The sequence below is a fragment of the Sciurus carolinensis genome, chromosome 1, assembly GCF_902686445.1.
Source record: "Sciurus carolinensis chromosome 1, mSciCar1.2, whole genome shotgun sequence".
In the NCBI taxonomy this organism is placed as follows: Eukaryota; Metazoa; Chordata; class Mammalia; order Rodentia; family Sciuridae; genus Sciurus; species Sciurus carolinensis.
This window is the reverse complement of record NC_062213.1, coordinates 27,680,034-27,707,800: the sequence shown is the minus strand read 5'-3', so window position 1 is coordinate 27,707,800 and position 27,767 is coordinate 27,680,034. Positions and strand designations below refer to the sequence as shown.

Below are 27,767 nucleotides of genomic sequence, written 5' to 3'. Positions count from 1 at the left end.
ATAGAAAATGTTGAGAGTGAACAATTGTCAGAAAAACAGCGATGTTTTGAAAATAGTATTCTGGGAAGGAAGGAAAATCAGACATTTAAATGAAGAATGATGATGGAAGCGATAATTCTGTTTTACTGTGGTAAAAGTGACAATGTCCTAGTAGTGGAGTGGGGAGTGTGGGAAACAGGGTAAAACTACTTGAAAACAAAACAAAACAAAACAAAAACTAAAAAAGTCTTTTATCTCTCCTATATGGTTATGAGGATCACATCGTTCAATAACTCTGAACACAGCATGGAAATTGATATCATTCCTTAGTGTGTTTCTAGACTACAGGGTCACTTACCTTGATAAACAAAGTGAAATCCCTTAGCTGTTATTGGTCCAACTGAAGTAAATCGAATTGTGATCTGATTACCTGAACTCAGTGGAAGTGATTCTCCTACTCAACAAAACAAACACTAAGATATCATAAATAATTTTCATTCAGTAAACCTAACAAATTATACTATTTTACACTGTCATTTGAAAATTTCAATCTATGTTCTATCAAATTGCTTTAAACTATTCTACCACTAACAATATATTTTCTTTGGGTTCAGCTTCAGTTGTCATCTTTTTACCCAGAAGGCTTTTAATTACATTCTGATACAGACTAACTCATTCTTAAAAGAATGCTTAAATATTTTATATTACATTAAGTACCACATATTGTGATCAAATATATTTACTTGATTACAAGCCCAGAAAATAGTCGGTTATATTTTTCTCAAGCTTCTGCATTACTGTCAAATTGTGTTTCTATTTTAAAAAAAAAAGATCTATATATATATATATGATTCTATTTTCAGTTTACTTCATTTGTAAAATGGATGATATAAATCTCAGCTTTCTCTATAATACTAATCAAAGTCAGTCTTAAATCAATAGCTGATGCATGGCAGTTCTATTAAAGGATACCTGAATGGGATCCTGAGAGGGAAGATAACAGAGAAGATTGCTGAGTTGGCCCATCAAACACCTCAACAACATCGTGGAGTGATGTCTGGAAAAATACAAACTGGCCAAACACCACTGATCAACAGGAACCAGGAGAAGCAAACAAATCACCAACCATCCAAAAACGAAAACAAAAAACAAAAAAAAAATAGAAAGAGGAGGAGAGAGAGAACAAAGTATTACAATATAATAGTCATCTATCTTTCTTTCTTTCTTGTTTTTTTTTTTTTTTTTTTTTAACCTTTAAAAGGGGATAGGTGCCAATTGGTCGATATTGCTGACACATGTATTTCAGGTCAAAAAGATAATGACCATGGCCTAAAAGCAGTAAAATTTTAAGAAGACTATATTTAAAATATAAAATAGGTATAGCATTTAATTTAGATCAGAAATCACAAGGTTGGTGATTAATACTTAAATACTTAAAATAACTACTTTTGGATTGTTCCCAATGGTAGTTTGATTCTTTTCACTTTGTGACTCTCTTCTCTTTTTCTAATTTTTTTTCTCCTCCTTTAGATGAGATAAGTGTAATTCAGGTGTTTTTTTTTTTGTTTGTTTGATTTTGTTTTTTTAAAGATAGCTTTTAAAATGTCATTACAAATAGTTTTGCTGACGATATATCAACATGATACTTGTCAGAGATAGTGTTTTACATTGTACTCTAAAAAAATGATTCCTACCCTTGTATTAGTAATCTCTGCCAAAATAAAAAAAATACTATTTATGATTCCTCAGTAATTGAAATTATAAAATTTCATGAAATGATTACTTTTGCAATGGTAAGCACAGTGCTGAAGTACTTACCAAGAGAGCTTTATGAGAGACACTTTTACTTCATGTTGTTCTTGTCTTTAATTATAAATTAAATTTACATGAAAAATCTCCTCAAACTGTATCTTCAAAGAAAGAACCTATTCTAGAGTCAAAATCAATTTGTGTTTGGTGCCAAAAGTTTTTTTCAATGGGTTCCAATCGTTATCTTTAAAATACTTCATTGGATAGAAAAAATGTGGGGGGTTTAAAAGAGTATGAATTTTAAAAAATGTAATAGTATAAAAGCAAAATAACTTTGATAAAGAAAAAAATCACATTATCTCAATTAAATTAAACATTTATATTTTACATGTCTAGTCAAGATTATGGACATCATTTGGTGGTCCCTTTGAAAACAACCTAGTTCACTTGAAAAGTGCTGAGTTTTGCATATGAACACAGATTACACATAATATGTAAACAGGCTACAGGGTGTTTTTTCTTTTTCTTTTTTTTTTTTTTTTCTTTTTTGCCTGCAAAAATAAGCTGGTGATCTCAGTCCAGTTCTTTGGTGGAGTAAAAAAAAACAAAAACAATGAACATAGTAGCAGATATAGGGTCACTGCTTTGAACAATTTCAGAACACTGAAGTGCTTAATTTGTAAATGCTCCTCCTTAAAATATTTCCTAGAAGTCATGAAAATTTATGTTTCCACCAAACCAGATACATGTAAAGAATTGTTTTAATGATCATATGAAATATTTTGAACTCAGACCTTATAAAAGATCCTGAATTTAGTCCCCTAAATCCCAAACTATTTCAAAAATATTTCAAGGAAGAAATTAAGAAAGGTTTTGTTTTCAGTTTTTGTATCATTGGTGTTTGGATGATCTGTTTTCAAATTCATCTTTTTAAAACAATTTGTATTGTAATCCACATTGCCCATGTTGCCCTAGCCTTATCGAGTGGCCAAACCAAAACAAACAAAAAAAATACTACTTTAATCACAAAAAATTTGCTCTATCAAGTACATTGTACAATAAGAGTCTTGACAGATAACTTATTTTTTCCCTAACATTTTGGGGAAGTCATTAAAAGAAACATAAATTCAACATCCTTTAACTTATTATCCCTAGATATCTCAAGGATTCAACTAGGAAAGATGTTTAATTTTCAAGCAAACCACTACATTTACAAACATCCACAACAACCATAATACAATTGTCTAAGAGCTTTTTCTGAGGAAAATACAAAAATGCCTCCTATTTTCTTCTTGTATTTAGGCTTCTACTTATAAATTATTGCTCCTCTACAGACAGACCAATTTTCAACTCTAAATTGAATATACAGAGACCACAACTATTAATAATACCATCACTAATACTATATTTTTGCATCATGTTAAGTAAAGAAAAATGTAGGGCATAGTCTTTTGAGCATTGTTAGTAAGTCATGTTTATAATTTATTGCAGTAACCCTGAGATGAGCGTAGAGAGAGTTGAGAAGGGGGAGTGAAGTTTTGAATCTTGATATATTAAGCAATGAGCCAACCACTTTTCTTTTAACTGTGATCTAACTTTGCATTAACATGGACAATGGAAATCTTAAATTAAAAATCCTAAAAAAAATAGCATTTTTTAGAAAAATATTTATATGAAATATAAAATTATAAAGGACATATTTAATAAATTATTGTATAACATGAGAGTCAACAATACTTGCATAATGATTTTATTTCCTATATATCATTAGATTATTTCATTTGACAATGCATTATAATTCTAAACCAAATCCTCCCCTCTCAGTCAGAAATTTTAAAAATTAATTGATATCCTTCAGTTTTGCTTCCTGATTCTGTTTGCTAATGTATTTCATTTTATATGTGCAGACAGCAGGTCTTTTGTTTCTAAAATGTTCTGAATGACCTTTGCCTGTTTGAAATTGATAGAAAACTAAAAGAGACTTTAAAGGCAACCAAAGAATTACTGTTGTTTTTTCGTTGTTTTGTTGTCTTTGCTTTTGTTTTTGTTTTTGAGATGGAGTTTCCCTGTGTTGCCCAGAGTGGTCCTGAAATCCTGGGCTCAAGTGATACTCCTGCCTCAGTCCCCAGTAGCTGTGACTACAGGCATGTGCCACCATGTCCAGCTCTACAGGCAAATTGTTGTTAAGGAAGTTATTGTCTAGCATACCTTGGTCACCTGTGTTTATGGGGACTGTGGTGTGTGCAATGGATTTCTAAGCAAATCAATCTTTTTTATCAAATTATAAATTTATTTTATCTATTTAATCTACCTACCTATATAATCTAGTCTTCTATTTCCCTATCAATCATCTATCATTCAGTTATTTGAATTCTCTTTTGAATCACTGTAACATCTGGCCATGTCCCTCATTATTTTACTGGGAGTTAATAAAATACTTAATATATGTATATTTTATATTTGTGTGAAAGTTGTGATTATACCCACATTTTAAAAAAATATCTTTTAACACTGATCTAGATATTGATGCCCCAACCTAATGACTGGACAATTCTTTTACCTCTGAAACTATACTTAACCCCCAAAGTTTGGGCTGATCATTTCTTTCAGAAACAACCTCTCTTCTGTTTCTTGGTTTACAAATAAAGCTAAAGAATTTCCTGCATCTCAGTTAAAAGTTTCTTTGCTCTCAGGTATAAAAGTAAGTTTTAAGCAACAAGCTGTTTCTTAGGGAAAACAACATTTTAAAGGATTTAAACCTTGTTTAAGCATAATAGATACTAAAGATAATGCTTTTTAACTCTTTCGTTAAAAAATCAGTTTGCCTAATGTTATATGCATTATAGCAAGCTAGCAAAGGGAAGAAAGGAAATCTAGTAAGGTAAAAGTAAATATGTAAAATATCCCTACAAAGAAACCAATGCAAATAATTTAGTTTTGTGCCTGAAACTATTTCTGAATCTCTTGTTTTCCTGCATTTTATTCTATAACAGATTTTATTAATTTAAGCAATATTTATTGATTTAATTCTGCAATGTACAAGTGTATGGCTTGGATGTGAGGTATCCCTCAAAAGTTTGTGTGTGAGACAATGCAAGAAGGTTTAGAGGAGAAATGATGGGGTTATGAGAGCCTTAATCCAATCAGTGAATTATTCACCCCCCCCCCATGGGATTAATTTAGTGGTAACTGAAGACAAGTAGGTTGTGACTGGAGGAATTGGGTCACTGGGGACATCCCTTTGGGGTTTATATTTTATATCTGGCAAACGAAGTCTCTTTCTCTCCCTCTCTCTCTACTTTCTGATCATCATATGAGTGTTTCCCTATGCCCCACTCTTCTGACATGATGTTCAGGCTCACCTCAAGCCCTGAGGAATAGAACCAGCCTTCCCACTGAGATCTCTGAAACCATGAGCCCCTACATAAACTTTTCCTCCTCTACAATTGTTCTGGTCAGGTCTTTAAGTCACAGCTGACTAAAACAGCAAGGAACCAAATTAAACACTGGTGTTAAACATGTGAACAATACAGACAGGGTCCCTGCTCTTAGACCCCATTCATTATATTTGTGTTCATTGAAATGACAACTTATCTTTATTCTACCTATGGAAAGATGTCAGATTAGCCAATCAAATGAATTAAAAAACAACAACAGGTATTTGGGGTATATCTTCCCAGGCAGGTTATTGCTATACTCATCACTTAAATTCATTCTTCAAAACAAGTCCTCCACCTACTTCTAAGGAACAAAGTTAGGGGAGAAACATATTGTTTAGATTTTTTATAATTGCTTTGTAAATCTGCTTAAATCACAGAAGAAATCTCTAATTTAGATCGTATTGATAAAATGTTCTTCCTAACATCCCAACTTTAAAATTTTGTCCAGTGCATTTGCTCCCCCGTGAGCAAGCACAGAATAAGATAAAACATCATGTCTATCTGTTCTTCTTTTTATAAAAAGCAAGATCTATTTGACATATAATTTTTATGATATCATATCCAATGAAGATAAAGAGGCAGGGTACCATTTACAGGGAAGGTTTGCATGGCATAAGTTTTATTTTACCTAAAAATAAGCAGTTGTTTCCTATACAAAATCATGTCTAATCCTTTCTCCTTTGAGTACATTCCTTTAAATTCTGATTATCTGTCCATTCTGTTTAATTAGGGCATTCTAAATGTAAATCAATAAGTGCTGACACAATGCTTGGGAAGGCATGAAGAAACTCCTGAGCACTAGCCTATCTAAACTGCTGGAATGCTCACTACAGAGCAATAGTCACCCTGAGAATATCTTTGTGGTCAAACTTTATAGTGGCTGCCTGAGAGAAAGATTCTTACTGGGTTAGCAGGATCAGCAGATACACCAGGATATGAGGGCCTAAGAAAACAAAATCAAACAAATTATCAAACTATGAAAGAAAGACCCATACTCATTTGACTCCCCTAGGTATTCAACTGGTGTCTTTAAGATTGATGTTGGGATGGGATTGTTTCTGAGGTGTTTTTGTTTTGTTTTATTTGTTTGTTGTTTGTATTTTTCTTTCTATCTTTTTTTTTTTTTTTTTTTGGCACCTGGGATTGAACCCAGAGGGCTTAACCACTGAGTCACCTCCTCAAAACACACTTTTTTGGGGCACTGGGGATTAAGCCCAGGGGCAATTTACTCCTGAGCAACATTTCCAGCCCTTTTCATTTTTATCTTGAGACAGGGTCTTGCTAAGTTGGTTAGGGCTGACCTTTAGTTTGTGATCTCACGTCTCAGCCTTCTGAGCTGCTGGGATTACAGACATGTGCCACCATATTTGGCTATTATATATAACATAACTGAGTTATAAGGGGCAAGTACATGCACTTATTAGATGTTAAAATAGCTTATTTTTACTTTTACTTCATTAGCATAATACAAACACACCCTGAGGAGGAGACCTAAGATGAATATGAGACATGCTTCAAGCGGAAACCCGTGAGGAGGAGAAACACAGATGTAGGTGAAGCTCCCCCTCTATGCAGTGATGTTGAGAGATCAGGTCCCTGCCTACCTTAGAAACAAAATAATGCTTTTTCACTGCTTGTTTCTTGTTTGAGTTAGCTGCCTGCCTTGTTCTCAATCATTAGAATAAAGAGAATTCTTTCTATATCCCTGTGCCTCTGCCTGATTCTTCTGATAGCTTAAGAACTCACAGAATGGGCACCTGCAGTATAACATAGTGCGGTAAAGTTGATTAGAGCCCACAGGGATGGACATTTGCTTTGAACATGAGTACTCATAACATCAACAGTTTTTTGCTTGTTTGTTATGCTGTACTGAGATGCAAATAAGGAGCTCTCACATGCTACCTAAGTGCTTTACTATTGAGTTACACAAACAGATTGGAACAATAAGAAGTAAAAGTTCCCTTTCCCCCTAAACCTTGCCAAAGTGTTTAACCACCCCTGGCAAAGAGGATCTCCTTGATCAAACTTTAATCATACTTCTCTGAATTTTCTGACTAGGTCTTGATTCTTACTTCTGTGTCTATTCTTGTATTGTCCATTCTTAGCAATAATCTGCTTAGTCAGAATCATCTTCAAATGATCACATCTTATCTCCTACCATCCCACAGGTGATGTCTGATGACCCTAACTTACAGAATCTTCCATCACCTCTGAGTTTCCTTAGTAATTTTTCTCTTACTAAGGTCCATCCTATTCCTTGGCTATAAATTCACACTTTTCCTTGTTGTATTTAGAGTTGAGCTCAATCTCTCTCTCTCCTACTGCAATGGTTTCTATACCCATTTTGATAATCTTGAATAAAGTCTGCTCTTCTGTTCTTCAACTAGTGAGTGAATAATTTTTTTCAGTGTTGTCTAAGAAAACTGGACACTTTAAAAAGTCACATTTAATTTTTGTGCCATTGAAATAACAAGCTAGTACCAGAGGCTAACTGACTTAGAAATGTATTAACTTTAAATGAGGATAATAAAGCAAAAATGGATATGATCACTGCTATTCAGTGATGAAAATTGTAGTTATTGAATTAAAAATAAAAATTGAATTTAGGCAAATAAAGAAGATTTTCAACTTAGATTTTATTATTTTCTCTCAGAAGGAAATAATTCTCAGAGTATTTCAAGGGACTGCTAGTGTAAGAAGGGAACTCATAACTCAACTGGGGGAATGTTTAAGGGAACTAATCTATCCACTTCTGTGGAAAGTGGTGAATAGTAAAATTAAAATTTGTATAAGTTTATGGTTAATTTGATTAGAACTAGTTTTGATGTAGTAGAGTTCAGATTTGGCTGAAAATGGTAGGGTAGCAGGTCCTCTGGGAAGTTCTAGTAGTCAGATGGATGGTACCATAGTAATCATGGTACCAAGGTACCAAAATTACAAGGCTTCTTTGCTCCATGAAAAAATAGATGAATCAGTTTAGAGACTCAGCATTTATAGCTGAGTAGATTTAGGAGAACTAATGCTTTCAAATGACCAACTTAAGGGTCTGTAATGCCCTATAAAACTTTCTAATGAAGAGTTCTGGAATTCAACTCTCTGGAACTAAATCCAGGATGACCCACATGGGAAAGTTACTTCACCTTTCTATGCTTTAGTTCCTCATCTGTAAAATAGGGATAATAAAAGTACCAAACCTCCTAGGACTCATGTGAACATTCATAAACTGATACATGCAAAACACTTTGAACAGTGCCTGAAACATGGGAATAAATATTAATCACTATAAATAATAACAAGACTTTGTAAATGTATATGCTAAAAATTCAATTTTAAATTTTACTATTGGCAAATTTTAATTGATCTTTGATGCTAGCATATTAGCTCTCATTTTCTGCTTTCTATATGTTTTTTATTTATTGAGACAAAGAGTCTAGTTATGTTGCCCAGGCTGGCCTAGAACCCACCATCCTCCTGCCTCTCACTCCTAAGTAACTGAAATTATAGGTGTGTGGCACCACACCTGGTTATACATGCACATATACAATAAATGTTAGAATTAACTGGGTTAGACTGTATTCCACGTATTTTAATCAAGGTTAATTTTTTTTTTTTTTACAACTTCAAAATGTCTCTGTATTTCTCTGTCTCAGTGATTTTACATTCTCCCTTTTTGGGTGGAAAAAGAAAATGTAATTATCAGCTTCCTATTTATGCTAAGAAAGGAAGAACAAGATAAGGACATTCTAATTTGTTTCTCTTTGCTTCCTCTATCTTAAGTCCCCCTGTGGCAAAGGCATTGAAACAATCACAAAATAAGTAGTTCTACACAGAAAGGAGTCCAGGCAGGAAAAAGAATGAAAAAATATGATAAATTCCCATTACTTCATAACTTGATTATCAACATGCCTGTTACATCTTTTGGAAAATCCACATCTTTTGTATGATAGGGTTTATTTTGATGCCTGTGTTATGCACTCAGCTGGTATGTAGCTTTGTTAAAAATTTTGTAAGAAGTCACCCTGTTTGCTCATCTTGCATTTTATTCACCAACACAACACAGATGCACACACACTAACTGAATGGAAATAAGATTCAAATTAAAGATGTGTTTAGAACTGCATTTGATTATATGTGAAAGCATAAAAAATTACTGTTGGTGACATAAATTATCAAAAAACTTCACTAGATTTATATGAAATTTGCCTCATATTTTCAACTCATATGAATATTCAAAATATTATTTTAGGAAGATCTTTCCAATCTTGTTTCATTTGTCTTATGCATGCAAAAAGGTTTACCTTTAAAATCAACAACATATACAAAGCTTTTTGCTCTCTATAGGCTCTGTGCAGTAAGGTACTTATTGTGTAAATAAATACAAGATTACATTTTGGGGTCACTTGGCTATCAGGGATTTAAAGACATTTTCATTTAAAATTGATTACAAGATATTCAATGACAACTTCAATTTTATAAAAAAGTATATAAATAGAAGTTTTGTATGATAAAAGTTATTCTCAAAAGTACCAAAAAGGCAGAACTTAAAAAAATCAGTCCTTTATCAAAGCAATGAACTACTTTTAAAATACCATCTGTCTATTACTGGAAAAGTTTGAGTAGAAGTGGCATTCATTGATAACATAAGTGAGAGTGTCAACAATAGTTTGGAAACTTTTATGTTTTCTACTATCAGTTATATTCCCAAAACTTATGGTTATTATTATAGTACCATGGTAGTAAACCATTAACTTATGAGAGAAGCAGTATGCATCATTGTACTGAAGGTGAGTCATGTGTATAACATAATAATTATCTGGGGGCTACTAAAATCTCCCTGTAAACCTGGCACAGTGGCTAATGCCTGCAATCCCAGCTGCTCAAGAGGCTGAGGCAAGAAGATAGCAAATTTCAGGTTAGCCTAGGAAACTTAGCAAAGCACTGTTTCAAAACAAAATTTTAAAAAGGGGATATGGGTTGTAAGCCAGTAGTGGATTGCTTGCTTAGCATGCACATAGCCCTAGGTTCAATTCCCTGCAGAAGCTTGGCTCTGCTCTAGATTCTGGGACCAATTTTTCCTTAGAGCATAAAAGTCTGTAAGTACTAGGTCAGCAGCTTCTAGAGTACAAAAAGACTCTGGTTCTGAATATAAACTTATCAAAATGTTAATATGGATTACTACTTTACAATAATCAGAAAACAAAAGATGTTATTAAAAAATGAATTCGACAATGATAGTACCGGCTATCTTCCTGTTAGCAATTTCTCCTGGGGTACTCCTCTCAATCCACAAGGTAGGTTTTCTGAATAAATGATAATGTCTACTTTCAGTCTTTTCCAAAGCCGACTTTCAGTCTGTATTATGACCAATTGCTAGCACCAAATTTCAAAACTGCCTACTTGACATATATACACTGCAAAAACCATCTTAAAGAAAATATAGTTCAATTCTCTCCAATTGTTAGAGGAACAAATATCTATTTAACTCAAAGCCAGTAGTTTATTTGCAATTTGGCAGTTGTAAAATTTCCCAACAGCTTAGAATTAATCTGCTGTTGAAAAGCAATGAGATCACAAAATAAAACAGTAAGAAATGCTACTGTAAGTTTAAAGGAATTAAAACAAGAAAGAAAAAAAGTTTACAGTATTAGTATATTTTGTTAACATTTTGACTTTTTCCTCATTTTCCATTTGGGTGAGTGTTTTCCATTAATCATTCCTAAATTTTTTTCTACACATTTGGCACAATACAGTTGCTAAATCACAACAAGACCAGACAAATTTAAATAAGGAAAATATTTTCACATGGATTATAATTTAAATTAGTAGGATTTTTTTATTATGCCAATTTCTGGATATATATCAAGTAGGGAGAATAGTAAAATAATATCCATGAATCCATCACTAAACTTTTAAAAACCAACATATTGCCACTTGTGTTTCATTTTGTCCCTAACTATCCCCACTGTATCCCCAACATGGCTGTAATTTAAAGCAATCCCAACATCATATATTTTTCCTATAAATGTTTCAGTATTTTCTCTGATAAATACTTAAAAATAATGTAATTATCAGATCTAACAAAATAAAAAATAATTTCTTACTTTATCTAAAAATTATTTATTATTCCCATTTCCCTTTCTACAGTACAAAGAAAAAAATAAAGCCAGTTAATTTGATCTAATTAGGATTTAAAACAAAGAAAGCCCAGACATTTCATTTGGCTGATGTGTCACTGGTCACTTTTACTGTTTTAAAACCTTGACCCCCATATTTTTAATATCATATATTTATGAAACAGTATAGGTTTTTCGAAAGCAAAAATACTAAAATACAATAAAAACTCAACTGAAGAAAATTTTCCTTTAATTTAGTTTTTGCTGAGAGTTAAACTATAAATGATAAACTCCTCAGTTTGGAGGACACCTCTAGAAGTCAGGGGGCTGCTACATTGAGCTAGATCCAAACTTGTTTTCACTGAATTCTTTAACTTTACTCTGTATATTGCCTCCTACATATATCATGTCTTTCCCGCAAGGACAGCACTCTGAAACCCCCAACTCTCCACGTTATAGTGCTTAATACTCTGTATTTGACAGGATTACAGCTCTTTTAGGGAAACAGATGGAGGGGTATATCATAGAATAAAATATTTTAAATGATTCTCAACTCTTCAAAAAATAAAAAATCATGAGTCATTTCTTTATTTTGGGCTCTAGCTGTAATATGCTTGATTATTTTCATAACAAAAGAATCTCCAAGTATAATATTCTTCATTATAAATATAATTCTATCATGCTTTGACATTTATTTTCCTGCACCACAGTTCATTAGAAATGCTCAATTAAAGTGAAAGAATATACTACTGCAAGAAATTTTTTAAAACCAAATATCTAATATATTTATTTATTAAATGAATAAGGCTATACATTTAGAAAGAAAATATTAAATAGTTCATTAAATCTTGCTATTTGTAAAGAACTATGCTAAGCTCTTTATATATATCATGTCAATTAATCTTCAGAACAACCATTGAGGTAGGCATCGTTGTCTCCATTTTAGAGATGAAAAAAGTGAAAATTAAATAAATTTAGAACACTTACAAAAACTACTTAGTTAGCAAGGGGAAGAGCTAAGATTTGTATTCATGGAATATGGATTTATCTTTTAATTACCTTACAAAGCAGAGTAGCCTGGGGTCTACTGGTGAAAAAATAGCCTTTGAAAGTCATTGATGGAATTTTAGTACATCCAAACTCAGCAATTAAGATAGAAGATAACGAATCTGAACTAAAAAAAAGGTGATTTTTAAAAATTTTGTTGAGAAAGATGGGGAAATATTTTACAATATATTAATAAATGCATTCATCCTAAATGGCCAAATTATTAGTCATCATTAATAATATAGTAAAACCTTTGTTATTTTAAAAATATATACATTTATATAAAAATTTAGCACCAATAAATAAAGTGTTAAGTGTTCTTTGGTCTAAGAACTTTTAGAATTCAGAGGAGTGGAAGAATCTCTTAAATAACTTTAGTTTTTGCAGTCATTACAAACTTTGCAGTCCTACAAACCTGCTTTTGTCTAGTTTTGCTAATTACTGATCCTATAATCCTGAACAATATATTAAACCTTCCTGAATCTGTTTCCTAATCTCTAAAATAGAATTTACTCTTTAGTAAAGAGTAATCTCTAAAACATTTTGCACAGCAGGTACCTAATATAATATCACTTATATATATATACACACAATAAATATACCATATCCTGTGCCCTTATGAATCTACTAAAAATTCCAATGTTAATTTGTGATTTTATATATAAGTAAAATTAATCATTTGTTTTTAACTCTGTTAACAAAAGAAATAAGAATGATATAACAATGTTATAAGAAACTACATCATTCATTTGGTCCAAAGATTAAAGGTTATCCATATTATTTTTATTACTTAAATTTACCCAGAGAGTACTACACACATAGTGAAATTTTTTAAATAAATATACAGAATATGTATTGTTCAATGGACACATTGAATTGCACTAGTGGACAAATGGCATTATACATGGTTTCTGTCACCCAAATATTTTTCTTTGATAGTTAATTTGTCTTTGCAGAAACAGTTTTGAATTATATTTTCCAAAACTAGAAAAAATGTATAGAGACAGAAAGAGAGAGAAAGAGAGAGGGAGAGAGAGAGAGAGAGAGAGAGAGAGAGAGAGAGAGAGAGAGAGAGGAGAAGGGGGGTATTAGTCTGGAAAGAGCTATTCTTCTAAATACAACTGAAGTAAAACATCTCGACCCTACTATTTTAATATCTTTACCATTAATGTTGTCACCCTCATCACCCACCTAATATCTGTAATTACAAATATCCACACCATTATTATATTAGTTACCATTTACTATGTGCAAAACACCACAAATTATTGAGAAAACCTACAAATGAAAATTCTAGACCTCATAAAAATGGATATATTTCATTTTTCATATAAGAAAGCTCTCAACTATAAAAATCAAAATCTTTTATGTAGGTCTACAGAAATGGCTAAAAAAAAATTGAAATGGTGTTTTCCTTCACTTGGTGCAGATGAAAAACTTCCAAGAATAAGTATCCTTAGTTGAAAAGTAATGAATCAACTGATGTTTGTCTTTGTCTCAAAATCTTATGCATATATACATTATTTTAATTCTATTTAATGAAATTGAAAGATATGTTAAACTTGCCCAAGCTCCCATTGAACTAATACAATTCAAATTTTAAACAGTGTCATCTTATTAGCAAAGAATTAGATCTCACAAATTTATCACCATAATAAGTTAGTGATATAGAGGTCAATGGTGATTAGCCTATCTCTACTGTCATATTAGACCTATCCACAAAATAAGAATGGTGGTCTTTGAAAGATATTTACTAGGAGGTTGTTAAGATTTTACAATGTGCGTTCACATGGAAGCAATGTAGAAATGATAGGTGCCTGGATTAACTTAAATATCAATTTGAACTGAAATCATTGCAATTGATGAAAATAAACAACTATTTTATCTACACAAGAGTCTTCACAATCAATTAATTAAACTCCTTGTTTTCCAAATGAGGTAGTGGAAGTGCATAAATGTTGAGAGATTTGCAACACCAAATCTATAGGAAAATGCATTTTAAACTTCAATCAGAAGAGTAAGAAACACATATCACAGCAGGAGTTGGGACTTCCCTGAGAGAAAACAGGTTAGAATCCCTAGGCATGGATAACTTAATTACTCTACTTGCATGAAAAATACAGCTTTATTTCATTATGCTTATATCCTCATACCCACAGGTAGTCCAAGTCAATCCTTAAAGTGGAGAAGTGGCAGAAAGTGAAGTGTTTGTATTCAAATGCATATTTGCATGTTAGAATATGCATATATACAGCCTGTGAATGATTGTACCCTTGTTTTAAATTTAGTTAATTATCTTCGTAATCCTATTAATATATATTTCTTCCTTCTTCTCATCTCCTCTATCAAGGAGATGAACAATCTTGTACTACTACTGTGTGAAATATTCAAGCTCTCTGTGTTGTCGTGACTTGCCAGAAACTGTCAAGTGTAGAAGCACTCCAAATATTCTTTTACTTAATAAGCTATAATTCCAATGGAGTATCTCATTATATTTAAAAAAAAAACTTTTTACTAATATGTACACAGTTTATTCATAGAACCATGGGAAACATTTAACTTTAAAAAAAACTATGTAAAAAATGTTTTGGATTGTCTTCAAAGAGAAAGTGGTTGAAAATTATCATTGTGCATGTGAATATAAAAGGGGCTAAAAACAGCATCACCTCCAATCCTTTCAACTTACTTGGAAGAATGTTTAACTATTCAAAGCCAAGGTCTATGGCAAACAGAGAAAGATAATTTAAAAATGTGATTGCATGAATCAATAAATTCATCCTATTACCAATTAGTTTCTACTTACCATAGAAAAAGCAAGAACAATTAATAAAAAGTTTTAAGTAAATATTTAAAAAATTAATTTATAAGCAGACTCACATTATCAGTATAAATTAAAGACTATATAAGGAAAAAAATTACTTGTGCCTGTGACTCACAGTGTACTATATGTTGGTTTACAAAGTCATTGTAACTCAGTTCAAAACACAAATGGAATGGCTTTTTTGAAGGAATGAAAAATAGTTTTAATGGAATTTTTATTGACTTCCCCTAAAGATCAAAGAGGTTAAAATATGTAGTTCCTTAAAATTATTCAATTTTCCCAAGTATGTCTAGGCTTGATCCACATTACCATCAGAGAATTTTTATTTCTTTTCATATTCCTATACTTTTTTCCATTTCATTTAATAAAAATTTTGTTGTTTAAACATTTCTTAAGTGACAGGTAAATAAATTTCATTTCTGAGCAATGGACTTTTAGAGATTCTTCACAGTTGTGATGTTGAGATTCCAATTGGCAATACCCATTATTTAAAAAAACCACTTATCAATGGGATTATTATCACTTATTTGCCATGATATGATAGTCCAAAATAAATAAGAGTCCCTGAAAACCCTTGGGCAGAATGCTATGAAAGGGCCACAGGTAGCTTACAAGTAAAGTTTTGAAAATCATGGTTACTAGAAATTTTATACGAAGTTCCATTTTTCTACTTTTTCATATTTAGAGATGATAGTATTCAGCATATTAAATAATATTCTTACTTTAAATTGTGAACTCCAACTTTTCTTTTGACATAATTTGGATTAGAAAATTGGGCTGAAATTCAGTCAAGAGTAAGAGGACAATGAAAACAAATCCAACAAAAGTCAATTGCCACTCTTTTATAGTTGGATTGCTGTAGGAATTTGATGTGTATTGTCTCAGATTTTATTTATGATGATTTGTGTAGTAAGTATTAATAACACCATTTTGAGGATGTGAATACTGAGACCCCAAGCCTCCAAGGAAGAACAGTGCAACTGAGATCCACACCCAGGACCTGTTAATCTAATATCATCCATTGCAGTAAATTGAAAGGCCCCAGCTCCATGCCTCAAACCCTGAGTCGAGGCTGAGCCCCGCTCCCGTCCTTGGCGGATAAGGTTTCCAGGCTACTGCACATTCCTCAGACAAATATCCCTCTTAAGCACAGGGGCCCAACAGTCCTGTTTGTCCTTGAGACAGTTAGCAGCACAGTTACATTGATAAGCAGGAACCATGAAAAAAAAATAACCTTACCCTTAGATGGCCCATAAGAAACCTGTTACTTACCCCGCGCGAAACCTGCCCCTTCACCCTATAAAAACCCTGTACCCCAAAGCCCGGTGTGCCACTTCACCGAAGCTCCGGCTGAGGTTTTGCTGCGCACCCGCAGGCGCCTGTGTACCTAATAAATAGCCTCTTGCTTTTGCAGCCAGTGTTCGCGTGATTTTCCTTGGACAGGGGGACGGAGGGTCTTTCATTTGGAGGTTCCACCGAGATTTGTGTTCTTGCTGCCCCGAATCCCTGCCCGAGGAAATTCTGGAAGAACTACTGGGAGGTAAACTGGCCAGCTCGAGCTTGTTGTCGTGTTTGTTTCGTGTTTCGTGTTTGTTTCTACGTCACTTGAGCGCAGCGTTTGTACGATCACGCGTGGTCACTTTGTACTTTGGGCAGCCCGAGAAGCTCAGACTTCTCCCCTGCCACCCTGGGAGACGTCCTAGGGGTCTTGGTGCCCGATTCGTCGGGACTTGCTTGGTGCCCGATTCGTCGGGACTTGTTTTTGGCCGGAGGGGCTTGCACTCTCCGACATTTGATTTCTTCGGTCCGTGCCGAAGACGCGCAGCGTTTGTAATCTGTTGTCTGGTCTGTGTTTTCTTGTGTCCTGTGCCTGTTTCTTAAATTCCTTTTTTACCAGCAAGACTGAAATGGGGCAATCCATGGTAACCCCCCTGAGTCTCACCCTTGACCATTGGCAAGACGTCCGGAACTGTGCCGGCAACTTGTCGGTGGAGGTCAAAAAGAAGAAGTGAGTAACCCTCTGCACTCTGAATGGCCAACCTTCAACGTAGGCTGGCCCAAAGAAGGGTCTTTGCGACTCTGTCGCATTTGAGTGACTCTCACATCTGAGCAGCTTTTGTGCTGCATTCTGGCGACTTGTCGCTTCCGGTTAACTCTTGGCCCCATTTGGGCATTGTGTTGCACCTGGGCAACTCTTTGATATAATTGGAAATTGTTTGTTTTTATTGACAAAGTACCAGCTAGCCAATTTTTGATTTAGCGCGCTACGTGTCTGTCTATATGTCATTGTACTATATTGTCTTTACTCTTGCCTTCTATTAAATTCTTCATTGTGTTAATCCGATCTTAGGCTTAGGGATACTCATTGCAGGGTACTTTACAGTCCTCCTCCTTGTTCCCTAGGCAGAGAGCTCAGCAGCTCCATTCCTCAAAAGTAGTGAGAAATAATGTTTTGTTATTTTCTGCATTCAAACCTAACCTGATTTCTCAACCAGAAAAAAAAGGGTTAAAAAGTCCTGGGTAATCCCCCCTCCCCTCTGCCTGGCCTTGCCAAAGCCTGCATTGGAATGTAAACTGCAGCAGTCTCAGCGGGAAGGGGGGGGTAACCTGAAGAAAAGAAAAAAAAAGGTGTCCGTTTTAAACTTCTACACAGAACTAACTTATTCTCTAGGATTCTTGTTTTGTTTTGTTTTTCTTTAATGCTGTATCTTTGAGCTCACAATTTTGATCCTACAGACCTAGGTTAATGATTTTTGATCAGTTCTTTTTATCCAACTCGAGTTATTTTTAAACATCTGCTACATTGCAATGGAGATCAATATTACAAGGCCTTTAGTTTTGTGTTAAATATAAGCGCGCATAAAAATTAAATTTCTTAAAATGGATCCAAATACTTTTAATTCACGTGATTTAAAGGTTCAATTCAAATTGGGTAAACTAATGAAAGTAAAATGTCTTTGAAAATAACTCACAAGTCTCTAGGTGGTCAAGCAAATAAAATATTGATGTTAATAAAATGTCTAATATCAATTGTTCCTAGGACTTTTCTTCAACAGGAAAGAGACAGCAAATACTGTTCAGGACATTTGACTGCTTTCTTGGTTTTTACAGAATAAGTGAATTAGAGTTAACATGTATGGGACTACTCAAATGTGTTTGTTGGTGACATCTGATTAATTTGCAAAATTAAAATGCTCATTGTTAAATACCATCAAGTACTCTTAACTCCTTAAATTCCATGGGGCATCATACTTAAACATTATTGGTGTTTTCATAGGTTGGTAAATAAAAGGGTTTAAACTTGCTTTGTGTCATCACTAAACTAAAAACAAGGTTACTAAGAGTTATGTCCTAACAAGTGGAATTCTATATACAAAGGGTCCCAAAAGTTTCAACTGTGTTTCAATTAGAGTATCTAAATTCAGAAATTTCATAAGAGTTGTTTCAGAATGTGAACAAAAAGGTGTCAACAGATAGGAAAAAGAAAATAAAAGGTTCTGGGTATGGAAATATATTTAGTAAAAGGGAAAAGGAAATGTTTCTGGGTAAGAAAGTCTGTGTGTAAGTAAAGGGCAAGTTTCAACAAGTCTGTGTGTAACTAAATTGGTTGTATGTATGTAAAACAGCTAAAGCTATTTAAGGTTTTTCCTAAGGTGAAAATACTAATGTTCTGATATAAACCAAAGTTTAATCTACATGGTAAAATGACATGGTAAAATGGCAAGGATTTCTTAGAAACACTAATTTACTCTTAACTTTGTGTCTATTAAGTTTTATTCTTTAGAACAATTAGTCTTAAAAATTGGGGTGTATACAATTATGGTTAAACAACTGTTAAAGTATTGTACTGTGTTACAGAGTCTAAATTTTTCTTTAAAAACTAAATTTGGTAAGAAAAAAAGTGTCAAGGTAATTGTGAAATGGTTTCTAGTTGTATATTAAATGTGTTCATATTTTCCAGGTATACAAGTTTTTAAAGCAGGAAATTTATCAAGCTGCTATTCTCCAGATTAAACTTGTCTGTAATGGTAATCTTAAACTTATAAAGAGTAAATTTTAATTGGGGATTTATTTCTATCATTTAATGTTCTATTATAGGACCTGCTATCAATGGGGTACGTGTAAAATTTGTTACTTTTTACACTGAGATAAAGAACTTCAAATATAAATGTATTTATAAAAGTTGGAGCCTGATTTGTTTAAAGGTTCATATTGTAGAAGGTAAAAGCATTTTGCTACACAAAAGAAAAGTTAAAAGCTCTCTCAGCCTTTCTTTGATTGATTCCTGTTTTGGATATAATGTTAGACTGTGTTAACTAATGTTCATATGGACTCAGAAATCAATATATATAAACTTCTTAAATGACATTTAAGAAAGAGTATAATGCATTATAGCAAAAATGGGACAACAATGACTGAGATTGGGGTCCCTGACTTCATGACTGTAGCATGCCTGGTGCCTGGAAGTGTTCCTGTGTAGGAGCACAAGATGCCTAACTGCTGTGGCAGTTACCTCCCTGGGGAGGCTCTACAGGAGTCCTATCAGCTCTTACATTGATATCAGGCACACAGCTCTTGGGCAGAAAGAAATTGTTTTGCTAGATAACCAGTGTTTCATCAGTTCCCTTCTCTAGTTCCTGCCCACCTTACAGTAACTTTGGACAGTGGACTTATTTGAGAGCTACACAGAGTTCCTAACATTGCACTTTGCAGTTGTGGGAAAAAGTTGCATAGATGGTCTAGTCTCTGTAACTCTCCTGAAAACAAAGAATAATGCTTACATAGTCTCTAAAATAATAAGACATGTATAAAGATTGCTAACATAACTCTTTAGGTCTGCATTTCCATCAGAGAATAGAGCTCCATCTGACCTCAGCTTAATCTTCAAAATCTGTGTTTATAAACCTTTATTTTCTAATACTCCTTTGACCCTCACTGAACTTGAAAATTTGGTCATGCTGGTCATGGCAAAAGGGGCAAAAATTAGTTGTAGGATTAGAACACTTAAAATCTGTAAAGAGTCACGCCTTACCTGAGATAAGGCTCTGCCTCCCACCTTACTGCATGTTAGAGTGACTCCAAGATAAGTCAGACTTCAGCTTATTTAAAGTTATAATCAAAAGATTGGTTTTTTTGTTGTAAAATTACTATGATCTCAAATAGGGAATATAATGTGGTTCTCAGTCAAAATTCAAGATAGCTATTATACAAGCAGAATATATTTTTACTCTTGCTAATTTCATTTTGTAAAACTGTTACCTGTTAATGTTTTGCAGAAGTAGCTGCTTCAAGAACACGCAACCTAGGTAACTTGTGATAATAAGCCATCACCTAACAGATAGTGGTAACAAATACCAGAACAGATAGTAGTAACTTCCAGTACTAATGCAGACTCCAGTTAGATAAAAGGGTAAATAACTGTAAAGTTATGGACATTAAAGTTAAAGCCCAGTACTCTTACTTTATGACTGGTGAAACTGGCTTGCTGGATGATTAAGATCAAACTTAGAGATTGGAATTAAATACAGAAGGCAAGATAGGCCAGTATTTGGATCTTTTGTCCTCAGTCAGCCTGAACCCACGAACAAGAGAACTTCTCTAAGGAGCTTTGCAACTCTGTGTCACACAACCTCCTGATCAAGGAGATTGTTGAGACTAGAGGATGAGAATCACTCAGTGCATCTGCTGCAGAGGAGGGTCATGGAAAAAGGGAGACACCCCTTAATGCTTCCAAAGGAAGTCACCTCATCAAGGAGACCCTGCCTAACCAATGGCACTGGTGGAGCTAAGAAGCTGCTCTTAAGTTCTCTACGAGTGGCCCCTGTGGGAACTCAGCTGACTCTTTAACAAGACAGGAACCAGGTCAATTTGACCAACTTGATGTTAGACACCCAGCAAAACAGTTAAAACCAAAATATAACCATTCTTGGGCATTTAAGAGAAATAACAGTTAAATGTAACTTAAGATGTACACTTGTGTTAGTCCACTAGAATAAAAACTGGAAGCTACAAATAAAAGAAAGATTCTTCAGCAAATGTGCCTGATAACTATCAAGAGAAACTGCCAGAGTCAGAAGTTTTTAGTCAGTTTAAGGCCTACAGACCTTCCTAAGCTATACAGGTAGACTTGATCTATGTTTGCTCGTATGATTACCTAGCCCTAAGTAACAGAAGTATAGAGCTCTCTACTAAACACAGGTTATACCAATAAAGGGATATTTTACAAAAATCAGATGACATTAAGTAGCTTAACTATATTTTTGGGGATATCTATGACATTAAAAGTTACATGTTGTGTTTACATTCCTGATAACCTGGACAATGTTAAAGTTCTCAAATAAAGGCCTTGTCCTTTCCAGCCTTTGCTAGGTCTAGTTATGGGAACAATTTCTCAGTTCTTCCACCTCCTGGTGAGAGATTGACTTCTGTCATTTTCGTGATACTCAGTGGCATGCTCCAGATGCTGCAACATTTACTTTGTACTAATTTCATTTCAGTACTCATGTCTTTTTGTTCTTCTATCATAGAAGCACCCACCCCCAGATGACTTTACAACCTGCTCTTCCCCAACCAGACTTCTACCTTGGACCCCTCGATTGACCTGATTTTTTTAAAAAAAGAAACTCCAAACTGCTTGCCCCTCACTGCCCCCTTTCAGCTTCCAAGCAGCCAGAATGACCGACGCCCCCTTTTCCTTAAAGCAGTTGGGAGTTCCTATAGCTAAAGGGGGGAATAAAACCAGAATTAAGGACAGGTAGTTAGTGTAGAAATAGGGAATCGGGTCAATTCGAGGAAATGAAGCCATGAAGCCATCTGCCTTTGAAAATGTCAAGGATCTCCGGAGCCCATTGATTACCAAATTTACCTGCCTTTATCAAGGACTGCAAGCAAGGAGATGCTAATTAATGTCCCCTGGGCCCTTACCTGCCTGAATCACCTTGGCCCTCCCCCTGCCCATGGTTTCTCACTTAATGCAAAACCAGGCCTAGTCACGTAGGCAGGAAGGAGAGAAAGGTAAGGGGGAAGAGAACTGAAGAACAAAGGAAACTTTGACCTATAGGGGATGTAGGGTGCGCTCACTTCTTGGGACTTTTGGAATATCAGCCATGGCCCCCTTCTCCCTGCTGGGAGAAGTCTGTATTATTCCCTTTAAACAATCCAGACTATGGTCCTTACTCAACAGTACCAAATGATTAAGCAAACTGAAGGTACTAACCATAACTGAGGAAAAATGGACAAATGGATATAAGATTCTATCCATGATAAAGAAAAGGGGGGAATGAAAGGCCCCAGCTCCATGCCTCAAACCCTGAGTCGAGGCTGAGCCCCGCTCCCGTCCTTGGCGGATAAGGTTTCCAGGCTACCGCACATTCCTCAGACAAATATCCCTCTTAAGCACAGGGGCCCAACAGTCCTGTTTGTCCTTGAGACAGTTAGCAGCACAGTTACATTGATAAGCAGGAACCATGAAAAAAAAAATAACCTTACCCTTAGATGGCCCATAAGAAACCTGTTACTTACCCCGCGCGAAACCTGCCCCTTCACCCTATAAAAACCCTGTACCCCAAAGCCCGGTGTGCCACTTCACCGAAGCTCCGGCTGAGGTTTTGCTGCGCACCTGCAGGCGCCTGTGTACCTAATAAATAGCCTCTTGCTTTTGCAGCCAGTGTTCGCGTGATTTTCCTTGGACAGGGGGATGGAGGGTCTTTCAAAATGATAGCACATTGAACATGTCAGATACTCAAAACTATTTTCATTAACAATAACAAAGCAAATAATAATGACTACAAAATAAAAATAAGCAATGAGAAGTTTATTTTATTGAACTGAAAATAATAGCAAAAATTTAAAATAAGATAACAAATATTATGGTACCCAAAATGAAATTCTGTAATACTCTTATTACATGAATGTGAAATGGGAAAGACCTTTACTAAAATTTGGACTCTAATCTTTCAAATTTAGGCAGAAGTAAAAATCCCAAATGGCTACCTATGTGCATAATTGAAATAAATCAAGTTCTGTTTCTTTGTTCTATCGTTTGAATACTATTTAAATGCAAGAATATACAGTAAAATGGAGTTAGAAGCATTAACCAAAGTAAGAGGAAATAATTTCAAATCATTAAAAACTTCATCTAAAAAATGACTGAGGGGAGTGAAGGAAGGGGAGGGTGAGTGGGGGTAGAAAGGATAGTAGAATGAATCAGACATTATTACCCAATGTGCTATATGACTAAACCACTGGTGTGATTCTACATCATGTACAATCAGAAAAATGAGAAGTTACATTTCATTTATGTATGATGTGTCAAAATGCACTGTACTGTCATATATAACTAATTAGAACAAATGAAAAAATTACTGCATTATAGTATTTCAATATAAAAAGCATAAATATTATTATGATGTGTGTGTGTTGTGGGGGTGGTCGTGGTGGTAAACATGTTTGCAGAAATGAATAGATACTTTGTATTGATTGTGAACCATCATTATTTTGAAACACTTTTTTTCATTAAAGTAACTAAATAGAATAACAAGCCATGTTTAACTCTAAATTTTTTTCTTAGGTAAAACATCTAAAACTGAATTATTTCATTCAGTAAGGACTGCCTGGCCCACATTCTGATCCTCCTCTTCTACCCTCATGAAGCCAGACTAGACAGATTGATGCCCCCACTAGCATCTTATAAAATTAACCCCCACACACTTCTCTGACTTTGTTCATGCTAGACTCTATCTTATCTTTTTAGCTAATGTCTCATCATCCTTGAAGATTCGATTCTAGAAAGCTTTCACTCTGTATTCATTTTTGGTCCCAGAATTTATCAGATTAAAGTATACTTCTGTATACCACTGTAACCACTACTTATCCTGGTCTTACAAGTTATTGCACAACTTTGAAATTGATTTAAATATCTTTTCCTCCACTATTTGAGACTGTTTATTTGTGTATCCCACTACCTACTTCACTGGTATTCACTACATGTTTGTGCAATGAACACAGACAGTACAATTATATACAAAAAATAGAATCGAATCAGAAATGCTAAAACAATGTTTTCATTCTTTCCAGGTAATCAAGATACCTTGCAATCATTTCAAATACCAGGTGTTAAAAATACTGTGTCAGCATAGCTTTTCTTTTTCATTTTCTTTGTTTTGTCTCACAATAAATATTATTTAACCAATTATCCATCATACCTGACAGAACTTCCTTAAATATAAATTTGAGTTGCCACAAGATGCTCTAAAAGGATAGTGAAACTGAAAATATTTAGTTCAGTTCACTTGAGATTGATGGCTTCCATCCTTATGGGGAAAATGCAGAATGCTACAAGTCACATGAAAAGAAGCTGCCGACCCAAAACTAAAGTCATCTTCCTTTCCCAAATCTTTCCTAATTTGAGGAAGGATACCAGTCTAGTCACTCAATTCACTTAACAATATATATGATGACTACTCTGAGATTATGCTAGCCTTGAGATACAGGGTCTGCCCCCTGGAGTATCTTCCTTGAGTACTGCCTTGTGTTAACCTCATTCATAGAAGCACACAAGTCATTACTTTTCATCTTTCCAATGTGTCTTGATTCTAACAGACTACCTCCTTTTCATTTCCATTAGTATTCTAGAGTTTAGACCCAAATCAATTCTGATCTTCAAACTAATATTTCTTTGAACAAAACTGGAGAAACTCTAATTCATTCTCCCCATTATTTTTTATTGTTATTTTTTAAATTTATTTTTTACAGACTGCATTTTGATTCCTTGTACACAAATGGGGTACATGATTTCGTTTCTATGGTTGTGCATGATGTAAATTCATACCATTCGTGTAATCATACATGTACATAAGGTAATGATGTCTGTCTCATTCCACCATTTTTCATACCCCCTTCCCTCTCATTTCCTTCTACATATTCTAAAGTTCCCCCATTCTTCTCTCATTCCCCACCCACCCACCCCCATTATATATCATTCTCCACTTATCAGGGAAAACATTCTGCTTTTGGTTTTTTGGGCTTACCTTTACAAAACGATTAATCTAAAATGCAAATATGATCAAGTCACTTCCTAGGCAAGACAGTTTGTGTGGAATTTAACAGATGGGATGAATGTATAGTTTCATATTTTCAAATTTGTTTTTTCTCCAAATATTCCCTCACATTTAATTTCCAAACTTACCTAGATCTCTGATACCACCATCTCACCCACTATTAAGAAAAAGAATCCTGTATTTTTTTTCTTTCTGATATGAACTGTAGATCATTAAATTTTATTGGTGCTTTATTAGTACTCACTAAATAAAAACAACTGCTTGGTGATTTTCAAAGTCTATTTTTTGGGGGCAGGTTACTGGGGAATTGAACTCAGGGATGATTAATGACTGAGTCACACACCTAGCCTTTTTAATTTTGAGACAGGGTCTTGCTAAATTGTGTAGTGCCTTGCTAATTGGCTAAGGTTTGTCTCAAGTTCACAATCCTACTGCCTCAACTTCTCAAGTTGCTAGGATTACAGGCCTGGGCCACCACGCCTGGCTGGTGATTTTGAAAGTCTTCATCTGTAATTTAGTTTCTGGAGAAGGGATTTAGAGTTATTAGAAGTCAACCTGAAACAGAATAGAAAGCTAAGTATATATACCTATTACTCTTAAAATATGAATATAAAACAATTTTATCACAGAAGAGGAAAATTTCGACATACTAAAAAACCAACTAGAGATTTGACCTTAGGAAAAAAGAATAGATAGAAAGCAAGAAATTATGTAAAATTGGTCACAAGTTTGTAGTGTTGAGAGCAGGGTGGTATCTGTGCTGCTAACTGTCTCAAGGACAAACAGGACTGCTGGGCCCCTGTGCTTACCAAGGTTGTTAAGAGATATTTGTCCGAGGAATGTGCGGTTGCCTGGAGACCTTATCTGTCAAGGACAGGAGCGGGGCTTAGCCCCGACTCATCTCCTGCATAGTTCACCCCTTCCCTCCTCCCTTCTTCCACCAGGACCGTTCAGTTCTGGCAGGACCCAATGAGAATCAAATAGATTGGCCGGACCCAACCAGAGGAGGACTAATGTTTAGCTGTTCAAATGTTAACCAATTAAAAGAACACTGTAAAACTGCTTGCCTTTCATTATAAAAACCCTGCTAACGAGGGCTCGGGGCCTCTCTTAGCATCACCAGTTAAGGACGCAGAGGACCAGGCTTGAGCTTGCTAATAAATGACTCTGATGCTTGCATTGATAGTGGTCTCTGGTGGTCTTTGCGGGGTCTCGAGCCTTTGGGCACAACAGTAGCCCAATTTATACTCAATCATATAACTAATATTTACTTAATACTGGTAATGTGTATATATATGTATATATATTTTATAATTTATAATTATATATATATATATTTTATTATTTTTTTTTTTTTGCATTGCAGATACATGGTTCCTGCACTCAGTGACCTGACAGGCTAATGGTGGAGACAGTCCACCTAGTATGGTAGGTTCAGTGGAAAGGGTGTTTTCTTGATGTTCTGTTTATGCTACCCCTTGTCTGAAATGCCTTCCCTCTTCTTCTTTGTGTGTATGATATTTATTACTTTGCCAGCAGAGAACAAGCTCATCTCTTCCATGAATCCTTTCTTAATTCCAAACATTCAAATTTACACATTTTTACCTCACTTTAACTCCTAGGCACTAATATCAGCATTGTCCTCTCTGATAGGTTGTCTTTAGTCCTTTTTTAAAAGGAATAACTGTTGGCAGGCAATCTGTCTATTATACTGCACTTGGCACTGGGTCACAGGTTTTAAAGCTGACAGTAAAACATGAAGGTACAATTAATAATAATCTGTCATTACTATGAAAAGGTGTAAGTCTGACTTCATATGGCTTATTCTATATGGATTTCCTCTTAAGCTAGAGAGTTTCAAAAGGAGTTAAAATCAATTATAAAAAACTGGGCAAAACCTAATCTAAAATCTTTGCTCATATACACAAAATTTATAATTAAATTTAAAATTTATAAATAAAGTCTCCAAAGCAACAAGTTCATTTACCAATATGAAAGTGTGTAATCTCAACTGAAATACATTGTCAGGTACTTTTCTCCCTTTTTATTTTTATAAAAACTTAAATTAGAAATTATTAGTGAATTTATCAACAAGCAATATTCCCTGAGAAGCCACTGGACTTCATGGTGATAGAATTAATTAGAGATTAAAGAATCTGTACTTCAGCAATAGGTGGAAATAAAAATATTTGTCTGATATCCTGAATAGGTTAAAACAACACAAAAGTGTAATCTAATTCTAAGTAATAGCCATATTTTAATGAAAGTTAAATAATAATTTTTTCAAAACCAAGGCTAGTGTCTTTAACCATAATGACGACTGCATATATTTTTCCTTACCCAATTACATTTTAGAATGTTTTCTGACTTTATCCTTATGTCTGAAGTAGGAGAGCAAACATGTTTATTGAATGGGAATACTTGTACCATATGCATAAATTTGGGGAACTTTTAAAACCAGTTTTCCAATATCAGTTCTCTATTTTCCCCCTCATTAGTCTCGTTCCCAAACAAATCCCAGAGTAGTCCATTAAATAACGAAGAGTGACAGAGGCCAGAT

The 27,767-nt window shown here is 34.4% G+C and overlaps 1 protein-coding gene across 1 annotated transcript in view; it reads right to left on the bottom strand.

Annotated features, from left to right (window-relative positions):
- Positions 1 to 27,767, bottom strand: part of Csmd3 (CUB and Sushi multiple domains 3) — a 1,190,022-nt gene that overhangs the window by 156,241 nt on the left and 1,006,014 nt on the right. The window contains 2 exon segments of the mRNA XM_047516388.1: positions 338 to 433; positions 952 to 1,065. Coding sequence (XP_047372344.1) covers positions 338 to 433; positions 952 to 1,065 — 210 coding nt within the window.